This window comes from Pelodiscus sinensis, chromosome 7 (assembly GCF_052426305.1).
Source record: "Pelodiscus sinensis isolate ZL-2025 chromosome 7, ASM5242630v1, whole genome shotgun sequence".
NCBI classification, from domain to species: Eukaryota; Metazoa; Chordata; order Testudines; family Trionychidae; genus Pelodiscus; species Pelodiscus sinensis.
Window position 1 is genome coordinate 10,878,675 of NC_143058.1, and position 21,351 is coordinate 10,900,025.

At 44.0% G+C, this 21,351-nt stretch overlaps 1 protein-coding gene across 1 annotated transcript in view; it reads left to right on the forward strand.

Annotated features, from left to right (window-relative positions):
• The window catches only part of PDIA5 (protein disulfide isomerase family A member 5), a 148,370-nt gene that overhangs the window by 15,295 nt on the left and 111,724 nt on the right, over positions 1–21,351 (forward strand). The window contains exons 2-3 of the mRNA XM_075933121.2: positions 6,576–6,702; positions 11,316–11,403. Of these exons, the coding sequence (XP_075789236.2) occupies positions 6,576–6,702; positions 11,316–11,403 (215 nt within the window). The remainder of the gene's footprint in view (positions 1–6,575; positions 6,703–11,315; positions 11,404–21,351) is intronic.

The following is a 21,351-nucleotide window of genomic DNA, read 5'->3' on the forward strand; positions in this document are numbered from 1 at the left end:
TGCAGCATAGTGGGACAGGAAAAAGGGCACACATGAGCCCCTGTGTCATGTTAGGGATGTAAGCGACTAATTGACTAGTCATTCTCTCCCCTCCCTCCCCCCCAGTTGCTGCCTCTATCTCAGAGAGGCAGCAAAGGGGCAGGGAAGAAAGGTGCTACAGGGAGCCAGCTTAAAAGCCGGCTCCCTCCAGCTCCAGCTCCGTGGGAGGGACGGGTGCAGCGGCGACCAACTTTAAAATGTACATGAGTTCCCCCGCTGACCCAAGGCTTCATGCGGGCGCTTCCCCTTTGAAATGTACAAGAGCCCCTGCTGGGGCTCTTGTACGTTTCAAAGGCGGAACACGGAAGTTCTCATCGACTAATTGAATAGTTGATGGAAATCCCGTCGACTATATGATTAGTTAATTAATCGAAATTTAACATCCCTTGTTCATGTGCTTGGAAAGCACAGACCCAGGCATATCTGGGGGCATTGCTCAGGGCCAGGTTATCCATTAGGCACAGTAGGCACAGTGTGTGGGGCCTACAGAAAATGTAGGGCATAAAAAAATTTCATAATTGATTTAAATAAGAAAACTGCCAAATCACACTTAATAATTTGCTAATTTTTAATAGACTACATGTGCAAATGTTGAAGATCAGTTAAATGCAGGTGTGTTAAATCTTTAGTCAACAAACAACGTACAGGTATAATATACAATTAACACAGACAATTAATACAGGTTACATGTAAACTGGGCAGCAGTGTGGCCTCACAGCTGCTTAATGAGCCCCACTCAGGGGCTGCTTCCCAGGGAGCTGCCTTGCTGGAGGAGGGGTACTTCTCCCTTGGCAGCAGTTCCATGCTGGAGTTTGCCTCTTCCAGCTGGAAGGGAGGTGACATGAGGAGGAGGGGGGCAATAAGTGGCTGTGGGTGGGGGGGGGGGATGTTTTGAGGGGGGAGTTTGGGGTGTCCTGACTGGGCTGGGAGAGGAGAGGATTGGTGTGATTACGGCAGCTGGGTTTGGCTGCAGTTTCATGTGAGAAATCCAGCATGTTCTAGCCTGCTTGGGGGGGGAGGGGGGAGAGGGAGAGCAGACTGCATGGAGCAGGTAGGTGGGGGGGGGAAGGGGGTGGATGGGGTGCTGGCATCTGTGTGGTGAGGTAGAGGGAGTTTATTGGATGTCCTGACTCACTCTTGTCTGGGCTACAACTGCTGGTGCAAGGGAGAGACCTAGGACTCTCTCCTGGGTTGGGGGCAGGGTGGGGAAGCAGGCTGCATGGTTGCGGGCGGGGGGGGGGGGTAATGTTGCTCTGCTGGGGTATGGGGGCATGTAGCTATATGGGAGATGGGGATACTGATGTGGAAACTACATTGTCTCATTAATGCATCAGAGAGAACTTAGTCAAATATATCTTCTCTTGTTGAGGCTGGAGTGAGAAAGGGATGGTATTAATTATCAATTGATTGGTGACATAATTACAAGATCTTAAATATGCCAGGAAAATATGATGGGGGAAAGAATAATGTAGCACCCACTGTTTGTCAACAGGAGGCAGTCTGCCTGGAGATGTTAGTTTGAGCTAAAAATTAGTTTGTTTGGAGGGAGACAGATCCAGAGCAAAGAGGGTTGCGAGATTCTGCATTAGGAGATCTTAATGCAGGATCTGACTTCACTGGTATTGGTGTTTTGCTATTGTAAAGCAGTTAGGTTGCTTTTGTGGATAATGATTGTGTGGATAGGCCTAGCTTGTGACATTTGCATGATTACATTTCAAAGAAAGTTTACATAGGTGTCAATGGCTTAAGTTACAGGTAGAAAGGATTCTTTTAACAATTGTTTTTGAGTGTGGTAGATATCTGAAGAAGCCAATCTTCATTTTTTGTATATATCCTGTATTACTAATTAATACATGGTAAATTGTTAAAACTGGAAGAACTTTGCCATGGAACCTCTTTATGTTTGGCCTGTGAATTAGAGTTGGATTCCAGGCAAGTGATTTTTCTATTACATTTTAAAATTTATTTGGGGAGGGGCATTATGGCCAGATCTTTTCTATATGGTATAGTTCTGGCTCTTATGTGTCAATGGGCATGCGAGGTATGAGTCAATGGGCATGCGAGGTGTGTTGCAAGTGCAGTCCTCATCCGACAAGCTTGTTAAAAAATGGATCTGTCTACAAATTCTGAAGCCATGTGTTAGTGCTGCTCTGGAGCTTCTATTCTTTGAATTGGTGACACACACAATGTGACATTTTCAAACAAGGATAACTTTTGTCTGTGTTTACAGGTCTTTGTTTCACTTGCATAGTGATCCTAAATATTTATTTAAAATACCCATTACCAACCACCTGATGTTTTACTTCCCTTCCTTTTTTCACATTTGTGGCTTTATAAGAGTTGACATTCCAGAGAAACTGTATAAGCTTGAGTGAATGCCTTTTTCTCTCCTTTCCAGTGTAAGTAAATATTGTATTAATATTTGCAAGGAGAGCATGACTGTTTCCATTTGACACCTAGATTGCTTTAGCATCTTAAAGCTGAACTGTGTGTGGGTATTATGTATTTTGGTGTGTTTACTAGCTTGAGTTGTTAGGATGACAAAATACATATAGTTCCAAGATAATGTTAATTTTCTTTTATTTGATATTAAATAAACATCATAAGCATTGCTCCTATGTAGCTTTTTTTGTTTGTACTGGTGGTGCGCATAAGAAAATTCAATCTACCCAAGGATGGGAAATGTTAGAGAGAACACAGCTTATCACTACAGTGTTTGCATTTCACAGTTGTGTTTCAGAAACCCTAAGCTACCTTTAAAGACTATTTCTGGCAGAGATGTATGGCCCCATCAACCAATGTACTCTTATTTCGTAAATGACGTTGAATGATCTTGAGACACAATGTTGCCAAGGTATTAGCTCTGCAGTGCAGTGCAGTGCATTGCTCTGTGGATTTTACAGTCACAGTGGCAGCAACATCACCTTACTTTTCTCCTTAGCAGCTGTCCAGTGAATCCTAAGTATAATTGTAATATACAACAAAATGGCTGTTATTTTAGAATGAAGTCCTATGAATTTCTCACATGGTGTGCCACTCTCAAGAGCAAAAATTGAAGTGGGGTGATATTAGGTGTATAGGTGATAGGGCATGTCTCCCTTATGAGAGTGCCTAGGGCAGGGGTGGGCAATAATTGTTTGAAGTCGCCCCAGGCTGCACTGCCTCAAAAGGAAGGGGCGAGCCAGGATGCTTCGGGCTTCCTCACCCACAGACCATGTAATTGTTCTGGGGGTGAGGGAGCCCCTTTACCCCCTCTTCCTACTAAGCACCCATGCCCCTGGCGGTGGGAAGAGACTTCCTGTGTGCCCTCTCTCCCAGGCCAATCAGGACCTGAGGGCAAGGGAGCACACAAAGCCTCCTCCCACCCTTCCAGGAGCGCACGGCACTTCAAAGTGCCGCATGCTCCTGGCAGGGGGGACGAAACTTCCTGCACTTCCCCCACCCCCAAACGCTAACTGGCCTGGGGATGGGGGAGCCTCCGCTGGCTGGATCAACCCTCTTGGCAGGCTGGATCCAGCCCGCAGAGGCCCTTTTGCCCACCCTTGGCCGAGGGCCTACAAAGAGCTTAATCCAGCCGTGGCATTGATGAGTTTCCATGTGAAGTTGAGCAATTCCCCTGCTTGGGCCTCATGTAGGCAAGTCATTGCATTGTAGCTCCCTGGCTGGACAATGGCTGTTGATAGCTACTTGATACCCCACCTGGGGGTTGGATACTTTGCTTGATCTTGTCTCTTGGGAGGTAATATCTAGCTGATTCCCCAATTATTGCATGTTTTGGTGATAGCCACACAACACAACCTCGTACCTTCATATTCATTGATGATATTCATATACAGATAAGGGATTTTCAGAAAATCGTAACATTTCCTCTGATTCCTTATAAGCCATGCTTTATATGTAAAATTACAGTGACATAAACATGAGGAATATGAGGGCTACGGGTACTCCTCCAAGATATAGAATGTCACAGGGAAGCGATTAGTGTCTTTGTAGGGTTGCCAGGTGTCCAGTATTTTTGCCTCCTGTCTGGTATTTTCTGACTTTTTTTTTTCTTTGCCAGGAGGCAACCCTAGCACCTGGGCCTCTCCCCCTCCTCCTGGTACCCGACACCCCCAGCTCCCCTCCCCCCCCCCTTCCCCCGGAACTCCATACTTACCTGGTTCTGCAGGGAAGCTAAGTTCTGGCTTGAACAAGAACACAAAATGGCTGCTGGCAAAAAGCCTAAAGACCAAGGGGAAACCATGCCTTCCCTGGGTCTTAGTGCTCAACCTCTCCCCTGTTCCTATCCTTATTCTGACTCTGTACTCACTCTGAAAGGGGCCATGCTGTTTGTTTATTTATTTATTTCGCTCAATAAGTCCAAGTCTCTCCTCCCCCCCCCCCCCGATTTTTTCCCCCCAGTGTGTGTTTTTTTGGGGAGGGGGAGTGTTCAGTATTTTTGGTTCAGCCGTGTGGCAACCCTATGTACTTGCTGTGTTGCAGTACCTGGCACCTGCCTCAGTTGTTTTATGATCTATAGTGCACAGGCACGTGGGTATCGCAATGATTGGTGTGGTAAATGAACGAATGAGTATTACACGTTGATAGCTGCAGAGCAAACTGTCTCGGTACCAACGGAGATATGCAGTGCTGTGGGCTTCCTTTTTAAGGAGGCTATAGTTACTTACACACACACATGCAACAAGTTCAATGTTAGTGGCAATACGTACATGGCTATATAGTGGTTGTTTCCTGAATCCGTTTTTTCATTGGGTTTATAACGGTGCCATAAAAATTTACTGACTACGCAGCTTCTCTGTCTGGAAAAGACATAATGAGAATGCTTCCAAACTATCACTAAGTCTATACAAGTGCTTTTAAATAAAGTTTACCAGTTTATGACACAATCTGGTGTTGTTGACATTTTGTAAATGTCTTCGAGTTTTAAACTCAGATTTTCTCAGGCAATGATTCTATAGTGTCGTCTAATTGATTTTTGGTTTCCTAAACAAATTAAAAGTGTGTCGTTTCAGCCTCTCTTTCCTGAATGCTAGATGTTATTGTGGCACTAATGTTCAGATTTAGCAATCCCTAAACCAGAACAGATTTTTAAAAAACCTCTTGCTAGATCTAGTATAAAATTGTGAGAACTTCAATCATCCCCTCCCCATTAAAAAGAAAAGAAAAATAATTACATGCTTATGTAAAGACCGACCTTTTTCAGTCCATGTGCTACATTCATTGGCATCAGTAGAGTTGCATACAGCTGAATTTCATTGTGTTACCCATATTAAAACAGTGCAGCTATCTGTTCCCCTACTAACTAGAGCATGTATTAAAAACTTAAGAATGGCCATACTGGGTCAGACCAAAGGTCGATCTAGTTCAGTATCCTGTTGTCAAAGCTGTTCCCCATTCTGGCACTTTGAGTGCAGATGGTGGGATCCGCAAGCAACTTTAAAATACCTCTGCCCAAATTGCTAACAAGACAAGAGGTGTGACAGAAATATTATCTCCGTTGTGTTACTAGGGAAAGTGACTGAGGGTCTCTCTTTTGCGCAATTACAACTGCCAACTAACTCAGGCTCTCTTGGGCCTTGGGTCAAGGGGTTCCTTAATGTCAGGGTAGACTTTTGAACTCTGGCAGCAACCCAAGTTCTGGGACTCTGCCTCCTTTCAGAATCCTAGAGGCCAGACTCCAGACTGAGCCCGCATGTCTACACCACTTTTGAACAGGCCCTTCACCCAAGCTGCATGAGCCTAAGTTAGCTGGCAGGTGCCAGCTGTGGGTTTTTAATTGCACTGCAGCTATACCCCGAGAGGCAGTGACCTGAAGCGACTAGCCCATGGAGACCACAGAGGAAGTGCTTGAGGAAATCTCCTGATCCTCAGATCAGTGCTTGAACCACAAGACCAACATTCCTCTCTAAAATACAGGGTTGGGAGACTGGAGACGTAGGGTGAAATCTTGATCCTCTTGAAGTCAATGAGGCTTTTGCCATTGTCTACTGTAGGGACACAATTCCACCCATGGGTTCTACTCTTGGTTGCATCACTGGTTCTGTCACCTTGGCAAGTCTCTTCCTTTCACTTTCTTTACTTGTAGAAATGAGACACTATTTGTCTTCTCTTGAAAAGCATTTGGGGATTTATGGACTGGAATGCTTCATAAATGCTATTACTTTTTTTTATTACAGTAAATAAATACAATAAGAATTAGGTTGCCTGATTGAGAACAGATTTTAATGGGCATGTTGCACACCTCCTAAGTAACTGTTGATGGTGTTAGGAAGTATTAATCCACTTCTTAGCAGCTTAAAGTTTTAGTGGCAATGCTTAACATGATGTAGTTCCAGTTTTGATTGACTGGGGTTTTTGTTGCTTTTTTGTGTATCAAATTGTTGTTCAACTTTGCTTAAAGAACTAATTTATCTGAGGTTAGAACAGTTTGAAATGCCAAAAAAAAAAGTGGTTTGTTTTAGAAGTGCATGTCTGCATTTGTTTTTCATGCAAGCAGGGAAGTTTTCATTTACATTTCTAACTTCCTGCATCCTTAGGTAATCCTGCCAGCATGTCTATTTTCGGTGAAGATGTCTCCCCTCATAGAAAAAATTAGCGATCACAAGGATTTCAAGAAGCTTCTCAGGACACGGAATAACATATTGGCGCTCTATTCCAAATCTGGTGAGTTCTTGCTTTTGACTCTTGTTCTTTGTACCCGATGAACTCGATTGTCAGAACCTGGGCACTTATTTAGGTGCTTAAATGTGGACTCTCATGTTTAACCCCTCCATTTTTAAAAATCTTGGCCAGTGTCGTCATATTTTCCTGGACAGTGGTGAGCAAGTTTCTGGTGCTTGATATGTAATGGCAGTAATGCACTATTGTAGGTCAGTAGGTAGAGCAAAGGCCTGGGAATCAGGACTCCTGACTTCTGTTCCCAACTCTGTTGCTTATTCCTCTATGACCTTGGCAAAGACATTTCACTTCTGTATGGTTTTGTTTGCCATTGGCAGAAATGGTCACTATAATATCTATTAGACATGGGTATTTAGTAATGTGTCTGTCACCATAATAGACACAGACCAACTTGGTAGTGGTACATTGTAAGACTGAGTGAAGGAAAGTTTAGAATACAGAAATCCATTCATCTGTACTGGTTGCCACTTGTGTTAGTTACCAGACTAGTAGGCCCCTTGTAATACTTCTCCATCGTATTACACCATATTACCTGTCCCTGTCAAATCTTTTCACTGCCTTCCACCCATCTTACTCAAACTCTCCATCCTCCCCTTAAGGATTTTTCATCTTGCTCTTATCTACCTTTTTATTCTTACTTCCTCTTGCTCCTTATACTGCTTTACTTCCCTTTCCTGTTCGGGACTTGTTTGTGCTGTTCCCTGCCCTTGGAACATTTTTCAGCTTCCTGGTATGCATTTTCTGAGTCTCTGCCATTCCCCTTAGTTAAAATCAACCTCTTCCCTGAATTCTCTTCTGCTGATCTTTTCACCAGAGGCGTCCCTGTGCAATCCAAAACTGAACTCTTGCTCTGTGTTTCTGTGTTATGAGACATTCATTACAAGTTATTTTGGACAGGTGTACTGTCTGGCGCTGTATGTCATAAAGTGCTGGGTATATTTATGGTGTCAGGTAAAAGAATCAGTGGTTTGATCCTTTGGTAAATGGAAAATACTTATTGTCATGGATATTATATTCTTTCGGCCAGCAAAGGTGAGAATTGCTGATTAACTGTGAGGTGAAGATCAAAAGTCTCCTTAATGCTGCTGCTGCTTCTCCTCCAGCCTTCCCCCAAGTACAGTAAGGACAAGCAAGCAGTCAAGAAATGCTGTTTTAATGTTAAATCTCTTTTGAACTGCATTTAGTGAGAGGGACTCGAATTCTGGTCTGGTACACTGGTGTAAATTTGGAGTAACCCTACTGACTTGAGTGGAGTTTGTCCACATTTACACTACTTCAGCTGAGAGCAGAATTTGAATCCTTAATATGGTGGCCCAGTATTCTGTTCCCAAAATAACCTTTTTTGATAGTATCCTCCTGTTTGCTAAAGTGCAGGTGCTTGTAGGGATTTCCAGGGTGGGGGGGGATGATAAAATGGTTAAATTGGCACATGCACAATATGTGACTAGAAATATTAATGTTTGGTATAATGGGAAAGTGCTTACAGTTGACCAAAAATTTTTGTGGAACAGACACTGTGAAAATCATAAACGAGGGGTCTAACACCTTTCTGTTTGAAAAGAACCCTTTCAAAAGCTGAACAATACAGTTGCCTCTTTTTTTAAGGGATGATTTTTTTTTTAAGGCTTGCCATTGTTAGTGGTGGCTGCTTTCATTTTTAGTAGTACAACTGCAGCACTTTGCAAAGACACGTGTCAAATAAATGTCGCCCTATGGGTATCCTTCAAAATCATGTTCTCGCTATCTTTTTTTTTTTAAGTTTAATTGGTTGGATTTAACAGTGTAAAGCATTGCACTGGGAGCTGTCTGGGGGATTAACGTTTCCTAGAGTGGTGATCCTTATACACAGTTAAAATATCTCTTGCTTAGCTGCTGTCTTGTAAAAAGTGGTTGGACATGATTCTAATCCCAGATGTGCACCACACATCTGTGCTGAGATTCTGGCTAACTGTCAGTCATACTGCTGATCAGTGTTAAAATATCATGTGAGGTTCAAGAAAGTTCTACCTAGTATTCCTGGTACAGGTTGAACCTCTCTAGTCCAGAAACATCCATCATCCGGAATGATTTTATTTAGCCGGATGTCTGCTTTTTATGGGTGTGGGCAAGCTTCCCATGATCCCATAAAGCTTGTTTAGAGCAACCAGTCCTAGCTTTCGGTGTTCTGTGCTGCTGTTTAGCTCTAATTTATCCCTAAATGTCTTCTAACTGTGTAGTATGTAGTGGAAGTATTGGTAATGCTGCTAGACAATATTGACCTTCTGTGGTCCAGAAAATTCTCTTGTTTGGAGCTGGTCAGGTCCTGAGGTTGCTGGACTAGAGAGGTTCAACCTGTGCATGCAGGAAATTCATTGATCATGGGGGATGATCCCACTTCCAGTATCTGCTTATTCCGTGCTAACAGAGTGCCCACAGCCGTTGCTGCCATCCATGGAGTGAACCCCCTAACTAGTCTCTTCCAATATTTCCCAGGGAAATGCCTTTTTGACACTGGATTTGGAGATTGGGTATATTTAGGCTTGAAAGGATTAGTTCTGTATCGGCACATGTCAGTTAAGGAATGCAAAAATATATGATCAATAATAATTGCAATTTGCAGGTAGGCAAAGGAAGAAAAGTGCTGGTTTAGAACTTTAGAATGTGATTAAAGGATATTTACTTTGTATATTATGACATGTAATGTTGACTCGCTCCCTTTCCTCCCCCCATAATTTCATGCAACTGAGAAACGGAAATCCATTAAAAGTTTAAAAATGCTTTAAAATAAGCATGGATATTTATCGGCTGAAATTATATAAAAATTACAAATATAATTTGGCCAAGTCTAGACATGTTGTGTTCCAAACTGTGTGGAGCAAATGCCGGTCACGTGAGGTCAGTTTTAGACACTAGGGGTGTGTCTAGACTACAGGGTTTTGTCGACAAAAGTGGACTTTTGTCGACAAAACTAAACCTGCGTCTACACTACCGCTGAGTTCTGTCGACATAACGTCGACAGAACTCAGCAGTTTTGTCGATGCTGGTAAACCTCATTTTGCGAGGAATAACGCCTTTTGTTGACAGAGTTCTGTCGACAGAAGGCATTATTACATCTAAACTGTCCTTTGCGTCTACACTGCCATGTCGACAAAGCAGCTTGCTTTGTCGACAGAACTGAATGTAGTCTAGACGCTCTTTGTCGACAGAAGCTTTGTCGACAGTATGGGTACGTCTAGACTACAGGCTTTTGTCGACAGAAGCTTTGTCGACAGATACTGTCGACAAAGCTTCTGTCGACAAAGAGCGTCTAGACTACATTCAGTTCTGTCGACAAAGCAAGCTGCTTTGTCGACAAAACCCTGTAGTCTAGACACAACCCTAGATGCAATAACACCTTCTGTCGACAGAAGTCTGTCGACAAAAGACGTTATGCCTCGTAAAATGAGGTTTACCAGCGTCGACAAAACTGCTGAGTTCTGTCGACGTTATGTCGACAGAACTCAGCGGTAGTGTAGACGCAGTTATAGTTTTGTCAACAAAAGTCCACTTTTGTCGACAAAACCCTGTAGTTTAGACACACCCTATCTGTCAACACAACTTCTGTCGACAAAAGCCTGTAGTCTAGACGTACCCTAGGATAGTTTCCTTAGTTCTAATTCTGGTGAGAGACGTCCCCTACAGTGTAGCTTCATTGGACTCATGCTGCAGAGACATAGAGCTGGTATATGGAGACAGTCATTCCTCTTACTTAGATAACAAGGTTCCAGGTGCTTCATAAACATGGTAGATAGAACAAAAATGTTCTTTTTAAATCCATTTGGTAAGCAGAACAGGGATGTTAGTGTGTAGTCGTTTACGTGATTTACTGATAAGCCTGGGCTTATTGGTTAATCTTAACGACTACTTGCAACCTTCCACCACCCTTGCTGCCTCTGTATCAGAGCTGGCTCTCCATGCATTTCGGCTCCCGAAGAGCCGCTGCCTTGCTCTGCACTGCTGCCTCTGTCAGAGGCAGCAGGGAGTCAGTGCTTGCGGGGAGACGGCTTAAAAGTGCTTCTTAGACCTCCCCCCTTAACTTTCTTTTCTGATTATTGTTAATAACACTCTATACTTACAGTAGTGCTTTGGCGGTATTTTGAGCATCTCTTAATGTATCAGTTCTCCCAGTATAATTGTGAGTTAGCAAAGTGCTATTATCTCCATTGTACAGATGGAGAACTGAGGCACACAGTGACAAGTGACTTGCCAAAGGTCACACAGAAAATCTCTGATGGAGCAAGGGGTTGAATCTGTCTCCCAGATCCTTTACTAGTGTCCTAACCACTGGACCATCCTTCCAAGGCAAACCACTGAGTGCACAGCTGTAGGGAGAAGGAGGTAGGTCCGAATATGGAAGTCTGTAGGAGAATGCATGACGTACCCCCAGAAACGTAGGCAGTGGTGCACGCTGCAGGTATAAATGTTCAGGGGATGAGCATTCTTTTCAAAATACACAAACTTTACTGATTCCTCTTAGAAATGGGATCCTAGGAAGTATGTTCTCCCAATGCTTCATAGCAAAAGATTGGCATTGCTGTATGTGCTGATTGGATTAACACTGTTATTACTGTTGTTTTCAGCTACCGCTGCTGAAAGTCCACTCAGGTTACTGTCCGATGTGGCCCAAGCGGTGAAAGGACGAGGCACTATAGCCTGGATAGATTGTGGGTATGTGATATGTTTTCTTTTTCCCCTTCCTCGCCAGCCTTATTTTGGTACTGCTGATTTACCTCTTGGAAGGCACTTCGTCATGAAGGGTAACCCTGGAATTGGAGTGGGCGTATCTTTGACCCACCTCACTGGTCTTTTTTTAGGAAGTCCTTGATTAAGTTTGTAGCTAGTTCCTCTCTGCCAGCATGTTCTTTTGTCATGAGCTGGGGACCCTGGAGCATAAGGGATGTGAATGACTAATTGATTATCAATAAGCAAATGCTTATGGGATAGTCGACTAGTCGCTACCCCCCACCTTGCTGTCTCTATCAGAAAGAGACAGCAAGTGGCGGGGAGGGAGGGAGAAGTCCCCAGCTGGCCCGGGCTGCATGTGGCATTTCAAAGCGGCAGCACTGTGTGGAGCCCAGGGTCAACTGGGGACTCCCCCACTGACTCCAGCCTCCATGCAGCGCTGCCGCTTTGAAACAATGTGTGGAGCAGAGGGCCAGCGGAGGACTGCTTGAGTCTCCCGCTGGTCCTGTGCTCCCCACAGTGCTTTCGCCTTTGAAGAGTAGCATCGGCCTTGGAGCGGAGGCTCCCTATCAACTAATCGAATAGTCGATGCAAATTTCATTGACTATTGGACTAGCCAATTAATCTCAATTTAACATCCCTATGGAGCATGTTGTCTCTTGTTGTGCTTCCCCTACCCTCCTCAGAAGGGAATTCAGCATGAAAGCTCTCTTCTCCTCCCTCCTTGGATCTTCATGGAAGAGATTTCAACACACATGACTCTGTCAGATGGGGGAGAGATTGGAATGTTCTTACAGACAGCGCATACTTACCCACCGTGCTCCATGGCTGGGAAACTAGAGCTTAGGCTATTGGGCTGGATGAGAGCAGCAGACTGAATAGGGGATAGAAGTGGTGTCCCTGGCCTCTGTTCGTCAGAGGCTGGAGAAGGATGGCACAAATCGCTGATCATTGTCTTCGGTCCACCCTCTCTGGGGCACCTGGTGCTAGCCACTGTTGGCAGACAGGCTATTGGGCTAGATGGACCTTTGGTCTGACCCAGTACGGCCGTTTTTATGTTCTTAGGTACTGAAGGGATGTTACATGGGCAGCAGTGAACAGGGGAACCTGCTTATGGTTGAAACAGAACTTGCAGGGGTGCAATTCACCCCTGTGCGGAGTAGGGATGTAAAATCCTATTTAATTAGTTATCTGGTTTAACCATAAGCAGTAAGTATAGCCCTGTAAGGGCGGTGTTTACCAGTTAACCATTCACATCCCTCGTGCAGAGGGACACCCCCAAGCCCATGCAACCACGGCGTATTGAGAGTAACATAACGCTGAAAAAATATACAAATGATGCAATCTTTGGACAACTGTTTGGCTTGGATGGCACCTCCTCTTAATTGTCTTTCACAAGAAGATGTATTCTAGAAACTTGCTCTCTGGCTGGTTGTTTTGGGGCAGTTCTCTGTGCCACATTTGGAAAACTTTTTTTTTTTAAAGTAGTCACTTAATTGTGAGGTTTGGCTGGAGGATCTGAAAGCCTCTGCCGTGGTTCTGTTCTTTGGCACTGACAATAGCACAGCTCACGTGGTTTTAGTTTTCATATCCTGGTGTGTGTTTTCTGTCTCTGCATCTTGAAACCTGTGCTTTCCTGCTTGTTTTTGACAGTGCTCTGTTCTTAGAAGGGAATAGGTTGCTGGCTACCTTTCTAGAAACTGATATGCTATTGTAGAAGTAGCTGTACCATGGTTAGATTTAGGTAATCTATACACTTAAAAGGTTTTTTTCTAAAATTGCATTTTTGAGTCGAGGCACTTCTTTTCTTAGAAAACAGTGACCCACGGTAAAAGTAATTGGTTCTCCAAAGGTAATTAATTTTGGTACCCTGTCGCCTCTAACGATATCGTAACTAAGAGAGGTCATGTTTTCCCTTTTGCCTACATTTTTGTTCTGTCGGGCCAGTCCAAACAAAAGTTGTGTCATCCTTCCAGCAGATGGAGACGGTGGTTGAGATGGCGAGCTAGTATTGGATAGCTTCATTGGAGTCAGGGGATCTGTAGCTGTCTCCAACCTGATTCAGCAAATAGACTGTGAAGAAGAACATGTAGTGGTGAAATGTGGCTTATCTCTGAGGTCCCGTGTCCTGCCAAAACGTGTCGGTGACAACTAAAAATTCACAGGCACTGAAGTCTAGTGAATAGGCCACTGGACAAGAAGTGAGGAGACCTGGGTTCTTTTCTCATCTTTCTCAGACCTTGGGCAAGTCTATTTCCCTTCTCACCCTGTCTCTTCCTTTCCTGTCTTAGGTTGTCACTGGGGTCAGACTCACTGTGGGGGTGGGTGCAGCCCATAGCACATTGTGCCTCCATCTTGATTGGAATCTCTAGGTCGGGGAGGGAAAAATACGGCACGTAGGCCAGATCCAGCCTGCCAAGCCTCTCGACCCGGCCAGTGGTAGCCTCAGACAGGCTCCCTGTCTGCCCTGTCCCTGCATGTTGCTTAGAGCAGCTTTTGGAGGCTGCGGGCCTGGGGGAAGAGGTTTCCAGCCAGTGAGAGCTGCCTGTTTGCAGGACAGGTAGCGTGCAAAGTACCCCTCCCCTCTGCGAGTTTGCAGTGTTCAGAGCCACACATGGTCTCTGCAGATAGTGTAGGGACATAGAAGGCAGGGACCCTGGCTGAGGAACCAGCTGAGCTGGCTGCACAGCTAAGAGCCTCCCAGCCAAAGCTTGCCTTTGGCACTCCGGCCCCTCCTTCACCCAAACCTCTGCCTCCCTCTGACACCCTTATCCCATGTAACCTAAACCCTCTGCACCTGTTCTCTTGCATTACTATCTGCTCCCAGACCCTACACCCCCTGCTTCAGGTCACAAACCCCTCCCAGACCTTGCACCACAATCTCCTACCCCGGTCACAACCCAAATCCCTGCACCTCCTCCTGTACTTCTGCCCTAGGTCACAACCCCCTCCCAGAGCCTGCACCCCAGTTTCCTACCCCAGGTCACATTCACCCACCCCTCCTCTTGCATTTCAAGCTCCCTTCTGCTCTCAACCACCATCCCAGATCCCTGCACCTTCTCCATTAACAAGATCATGGAAGAGTGTGGCTCTTGACCACTTACAAATTCTTGGAGTGCCTCCCCCCCCATTTAAAATTATTGCCCACTCCTGCTCCAAGTGTTACTGTAATACAAATTATAATAATCATAAACTTTGGTGCACATTTTAGCATGACCTCAGGGAGAAATATTCAGTATTCAGGGTCCTATTCTAGTGGGATCAGAATCTGGCTTTTAATTTCCTGGTGGTGCGATGGAGGGAGGAAACAACATTTTGATCTCTGTAATGCAGAGAGTTCTATTGACCTTAAAGCTAATGTCTTCCTCCCTCTGCTTTCCTTCCAAAAGGCTGTTATCTAAAATAAACTTCCTTTATGAGTTACAAGGAATACACTTTAAAATCTTTTCCAGTTAATACTTTAATTTACGTGCCACACATTATAAAGTACAGTGCGTTACATCAGGTCAGAACAGAGTTCTTTCACATATAACGTTAAGCCACATCACCAAAATGAGGCAGGCAAGTATTCTTCCCAGATAAGTGAATTGACTTGCTGAAAATTGTGCCGTAAATCACTGGCAAAGCTGGGAATAGATCTACTGACTTCAAGATTGCTCCTTTAACCGCAGATAATGCTGTGACAAACAGTAATGGAGTATGCTAACCAGGGAGACCATGTTGCAAACACGATGCTGGTGGTAATCCATCAGAGGGCTGAGTGACATGAATGTTCAGGGGGTTTGGTTTGGGAAAAGATCTGAAAAACTTGGGTGCTTTTCCCAAATATAAATCAGAATTTTCAGAGGTCTCTTTTCCTGCCCCCTCGTTCAGTGTGATTTCTTAAGAGACAGATGAACCAGCTGAGAGCGAGAGATAGCGTGAGGTAAGGCCAGGTGTCTTGAGAGTAGCTAGGGAGTTCTGTTTCAGGTCCAAAATGATTTGGTGGTGAGTCAAGTTTTGTTTGGTGGTTGATTGTTTTAAAGCCAGGAAGAGCCTTCTGAACGAATATATTGATAGAGGATGGGGTGTTATTTTTTTGCTTTAGAAAGGTTTTCCAACCCCCTTTCTGCAAGAGACTGCGAACGACCACTAGCTCCCCCCATTCCTGCCACAAAAAGGTGGCAGTAGCACCTTTTGTCACCGATCCCAAAGGCCTGTTTGCAGGAGCACTGAACAGCTGAGTCCTACCAGAGCTACTCAGGATACTCCTCCATTGCAGATTTTCTGTGATGCTTATTTGTGTTCTCGGCACCGAAACAACAAAGGCACAGATGTAGGGATATTTACAGTACAGGCTCAATTTATTTTACAAATATTGATGAGAAATGGTTTGTTTGGCAGCAGTATTCTCCGCTCCCTTAAGCAGAGAATTTTGGCTGTACTATGCATGCCCTGTTGTTGCGAGCTCCCTTTGCTTTCAGATATCTGCCTTGGTGAGGCTGGCATTCATGCAGAGATGTAATTGCTGCTTTCGGCTCAGCTCCCGTATGGCGACAACAGCCTTACCACTTTTATTGGCTGTGTTCACTGCTTTCTCAAGGTTCAGTGGTTTTTGCTCCTTTTTGTAGAAGACAGCAAGAGCATGTTGCTGCACCAAAAGGGCTTGGTATTGTTGCTGAGCTCCAGCTGGGCTGTCTCTGATGCATAAAATAAAGAGGAAGATGCAGGCCTGGCCACCAGAAGTATTCACCCTAAATAGCCTATTTACATGTAAACAACTTTCCCATTTCCTGAGTTTTCATGAGTGGAGCAAGAGGTTTGTCTTGAGCTCTCTGGTCCGGTTTTGATGAAAGTAGAGCAGGCTCTGGAAAGCCAGGAAGACTTGGTTGTGCATAGGTGCTGGGATCAAAATCGGTCTCTTGTCCACCTGCTTAGAATGGAGAAAAGCTACTGCTTGGTTGGTAGAAGCTATTACAAGGATAGCAGAGCTCCTTTGGAATTGATGTGACTGGCTTACCTGTGATGCTTTGCACCCAGTTCTGCAAGGTGCTGAGTGTCTTCCTGTGCCAGGTCACTGGGATGTATTCATGTACATAAGTGCCCTGTTCTGGAGCAGTAGCGGGCAACCTGCGACCAGAGGGCCGCATGAGGCTCATCAGGGTTCTGTGTGTGGCCCATGAGACGTTTTGTTTACCGTTGCCCAAGCGCAGGGTTGCTAGGTTGCTCTGTTTTCAATCTGGATAGCTTTTTTTCCCCTACCAGTATTACGTAAGTGACATGCAGGGAAAGCAAGGGCACGTGAAGTGAGGTTTGTGTCGATTGCACACAACTTTGTGAGAGCCATGTGCTCCCTCTGCGTCCAATCAAAGTGCTGATATGGTTCACTCGGCGCACACTGCAAATTTTAGGTATGCAAAGAAACCAGCAAAACTACCTCATCCTGGGAGACCATTTTGGTTATGACAACTTTGTTGCAGCCCACTTACTAGCCTAGGTTGCCCATTGCTACTCTGCATCCTTTTTGCACTTTGCGGCATAAGGCCTTTTTTCAGCAGCTAGATTTGAAGTGATTCATATTGACTAAAGCCCTGGCAGAAAAGAACTGACCACTACTAAGGAGGAGCTGGTGGAATTGATAAAAATATCAAACTGAGGACTCTTTATTCCAATCTGAGGTACTGTAGGTAGCTCTGTACATAATGAAACATGAAGCAGTTCAATTATGAATTAAAGAACCGCAAACGATGTGACAAAAATACTTACACTTTATTTCAGCCTTTCCATGTTTTAATTAGGAAGCCCTCACTGAGGCGTTTGATGTTGAATGAATTGCAGCCTGTGAGATGTCAGAATATTGAATTAATAATGTCTAGCAAGATGCAATTGTACACATGACATCTACTTTTTGCTGCTCTCTGTTTAAACAGAATGTTCCCATTATGTATTTCAAGATCTAGTGCATCAGGTCTGGATTAGAAACCAAAAGCGAACTACATGAGGATCCATTAAATCTTCATATAGTGAAAGCTGCTGGCAAGATAAGGTTTTTATTTTTTTATTTTTATGAACTGCTCTGGTTTGGGTTATCGCTCTCCGAGAGACCGTAAACAAAAACTGAGACTTGGGTAGTATAGTCTAATAGCTAGAGCAGGGAACTGGACGTCTGGACTTACATTTTATCCATGGGGACAGAGTTCATATTCACACTCTGGCATAATCCCTTATGGATCCAATCCTATATTTCTCATCCAGGCAAAAGTCCCATGGGAGTCAACTTGAATTTTCACTTAAGGAATGACTATGGTATCAGCAACACTGACGCCTCAAACTCTTACAAACAAGAAGAGAGGAAATTAAGTAAAATCTTTTAAAAAAATCAAACAAAACAAAAAAAGCCAAGCTCCAAATGTTATGCTTATAAGAAGCACATGGGATCTTTATAGGGGGAAAGGCAATATTCCGAGTTTATTGAGAATACAATGGCAAAGCAGTTAGCATATGCGCACCGCGCTTTCTCTCTGTGTATCTGTCTCTGTCTTTCTCTCTTGTTTGTGGATTGATTAAGGACCGAAAATTCTGGATCGATGCTTTAGTGTTGGCAGGACATTCCTGCTTTTAAGGAAAAACCGTTTTTTATAATAGTTTTTTTAAATTGGGATTAGTGGGTTTTGTATTGTTATGCGGTTTTTTTTAATGGATGTTTGTTATTTTTAGGGGTTTTTTGCTTTGTTTTGTTATGCTAAGCTGGTTTTGATTATACATATTTTGTTTTAAGTGATAGGTGCTTGCTTTTTTTTTTTTTAAAGCTAATTGTTTACATTTTGATGGAGATATACAGCAATTTTTTGGTGCTGCTTCGTTTGTCTCTGGCTCTTTTTTAAGAACATTTGGCCTTCACACTTATTTATTAAGGCACACATTCTTCAGATGCACAAAACAGGATTGATTTCTCTGTTACAGAAAAGCAACCTTTGTTACAGAGAAGCCATATGCACATTCAAATGAGGACATTAATTTACAGTTTAAAAAACCAATCATTATACCCTTTACTTATTTTATAGTACTAATTTTAAAACTTAAAACAAAATTATAAACAATTATTTTTGCTTTAAAATTAGCTTTAAACACCGTATTCTGGCTGGTGCACTTTTACCAATAATAAAGTAAAGGTCCTTTCTGCTTTCAAAAAAGTGGCTGGCAAAGTACACTAAGGCACATTACTTACAATAAAGCTACATTTTAGCTATATGGCTACACACAACCCTGTCCCAAGCAGTGTTGTGACTGAAAATGGGCAAGTGCAAAGGACTCCATCAAGTCCACCATGAACTTCGCTATCACTGTTAATTGTATGTGTGAAAATCTCTGATGTTACCCTGTTTGGTGTCAGTATGACACTCCTAAGATAGATGAAAAGATAGAAGGGGGGAATTGTGTAAGAATGTTTGCAGGTTACCTTTTAGGCCACTAGTACAATGGCTAAATGTAGGCCTGCCACAGTCTTTGAGAAGCCTGGGGCATTTTGAACTTGTGGTTGTCCTGGCCTGTTTGTAGAACTTGATATTTGAATTTGGTATCCCTGTCTGATCTAGCTGGAATCCCAGGAATTTGTCTGTTCCCCCTTCTGTTCTGCAATGTGATTTGTCCTTTTCATATTTGTTCATTTTTTTTAATTGTATCCTTTGGTATATATGGTTGTGACTACTTTCTTCCACTATTTGATCTGAGGAAGTGGGTCTGGCCCACGAAAGCTCATCATCTAATAAACCATCTTGTTAGTCTTTAAAGTGCTACATTGTCCTGCATTTTGCTTCTGCTGCTCTGTGATATAACACTTTGGGTTTAGTAGCATTTTCCCGATTATGGAAATTGCTTTTAAAAACCAAACCAAAACAAGTGCATATTTCTTTGGCTTTGAGTAATTAATCCTTCATCAAACACACATGCTTCCTTTTAATGTAGGTCCCAAACAGAAACAAAGCTGTTTGTGTGGGTCCCATCTGCTGTCACAGTCCATGTGCTCAGCTTTAGCACATCCAGACTGTTTGCAAGTAAGGGAAATGCCATCTGGCCTAAGATGTCTTGCTCTTAGGATGGTCTTAATTCCACCTTCCTGCTTCCATGTCCTATATCTCAATTCCATCTGCCTCCTCCAGAAATGAGTGTGGGTGGCTGATGAATTCCTTTGTAGATGTTACCTTCTGGTATCTTACAATATTTGTTAGCTGTTGGGTGACTTAATTCTGCCTGAGTTTCCTGTTTCGTGATCTTTTGAACACAGAATTTTTTTGTTGGATCTGTAGTAAAGTACCCTGTTGAATTACTTGGTATGGAAGAGAGGAGCTTTTAAAACGACGATGATGTTACAATTAGGATTAAGAGTCATAAACCCATTTCATTTTTTGTGAGTGAAGGTGGAAATAAGAGCTGGTCAAAAATGGGATGCATGTGTATTTTATATATTAACTGCAGTTTTCTACAAGTTTGTTTATTTGTGTGTGGGGGGAGAGATATTGAAATTGTAATGAGAAACTTTAACGTTGCAAATTTCAGAACTTTTCCTGGGGCTGGCAAAGAGAGAAAAGAGAAGAACACATTTATACAGGGCCTTGCATATAGGTGGATTGCAAAGCACTTTATTTCTTTGCTTCTGGTGAAGATTAGCCGAGTGTCTGGGGCAAAAGCCAGTAACTGTGCAGAGGAGGATAGCAAGTAAACATTACAGGACAGTTAGGAGAGGAAGAGAAGAATACAAATATCTGAAGCTATTGATGGGATTTACACTAGAATCACAGTTGCTGGCATAACTGTGTGTACTAATAGGTTTTTGCAGGAATATCTGTGTTGTCTAGGGATTTTACCTCATTGCATAGACCTATGTTGGTAATGTAGACCTAGCCTTATGCAATCACCCATATTAGAATTTGGCCAGGGTGCTGGTGAGAAATTTCTGACCACTGTGCTAGTGCATAGGATTCTAATAGGTCCAAGTAGGGCTTCAGTTTGAAATACTATTGGAGAGATGATCTCCTATATCATAACATATGAAATAGGGGGCACCAAATTAAATTAATAGGTAGCAGGTTTAAAACAAAAACATTTTTCTTCATGCAACACACAGTCAACCTGTGGAATCCTTGCCAGAGTAGGTTATGAAGATCAGGACTTTAACAGGGTTCAAAAAAGAGTTAGATACATTCATGGAGGTTAGGTCCATAAATGACTATTAGCCAGGATGGGTAGGAATGGTGTCCCTAGACTCTCTCGGGCTGGAAATGGATGACAGGAGAGGGATCACTTATAGAATCGTAAAATACAAGAACTGGAAGAGACCTTGAGAGGTTATTGGAGTCCAGTCCCCTGCCCTCACAGCAGGACCAAGCACTGTCTAGACCAGTGGTCCCCAACCATTTGAGGTGGCCGTTCGCCCAGGGGCGTGGCCGTTCGCCCGCTGGGCGCCACGGGGCGGGGACACTTGCGTGCCCGGGGGCGGGGCCCCCCCATAGCCGTGTGCCCGTGGGCGGCCCCCTCCCCCCGCCAAGCGCCGCGCGCCCAGGGCCGGCGCCCCCCCCGCCAAGCACCGCGCGCCCAGAGCGCGGTCGGCCAATCCGCAGCGCTCCCGGTGCCGGCGCTCACCATGCGCCATGTGCCCGGGACCAAGCCAGCCCCGAGCACTTGGCGGGCGCATACAAATGCCCCCGCGGGCGCCATAGCGCCCGCAGGCACCGTGTTGAGGACAACGGGTCTAGACCATCCCTGATAGATGTCTATCTAACCTGTTCTTGAATATCTCCAGAGATGGAGATTCCACAACCTCCCTAGGCAATTTTATTCCAGTGTTTAACCTGACAGGAAGTTTTTCCTAATGTCCAACCTAAACCTCGCTTGCTGCAGTTTAAGCCCATTGCGTCTTGTCCCATTATCAGATGCCAAGGGGAAAATTTTTCTCCC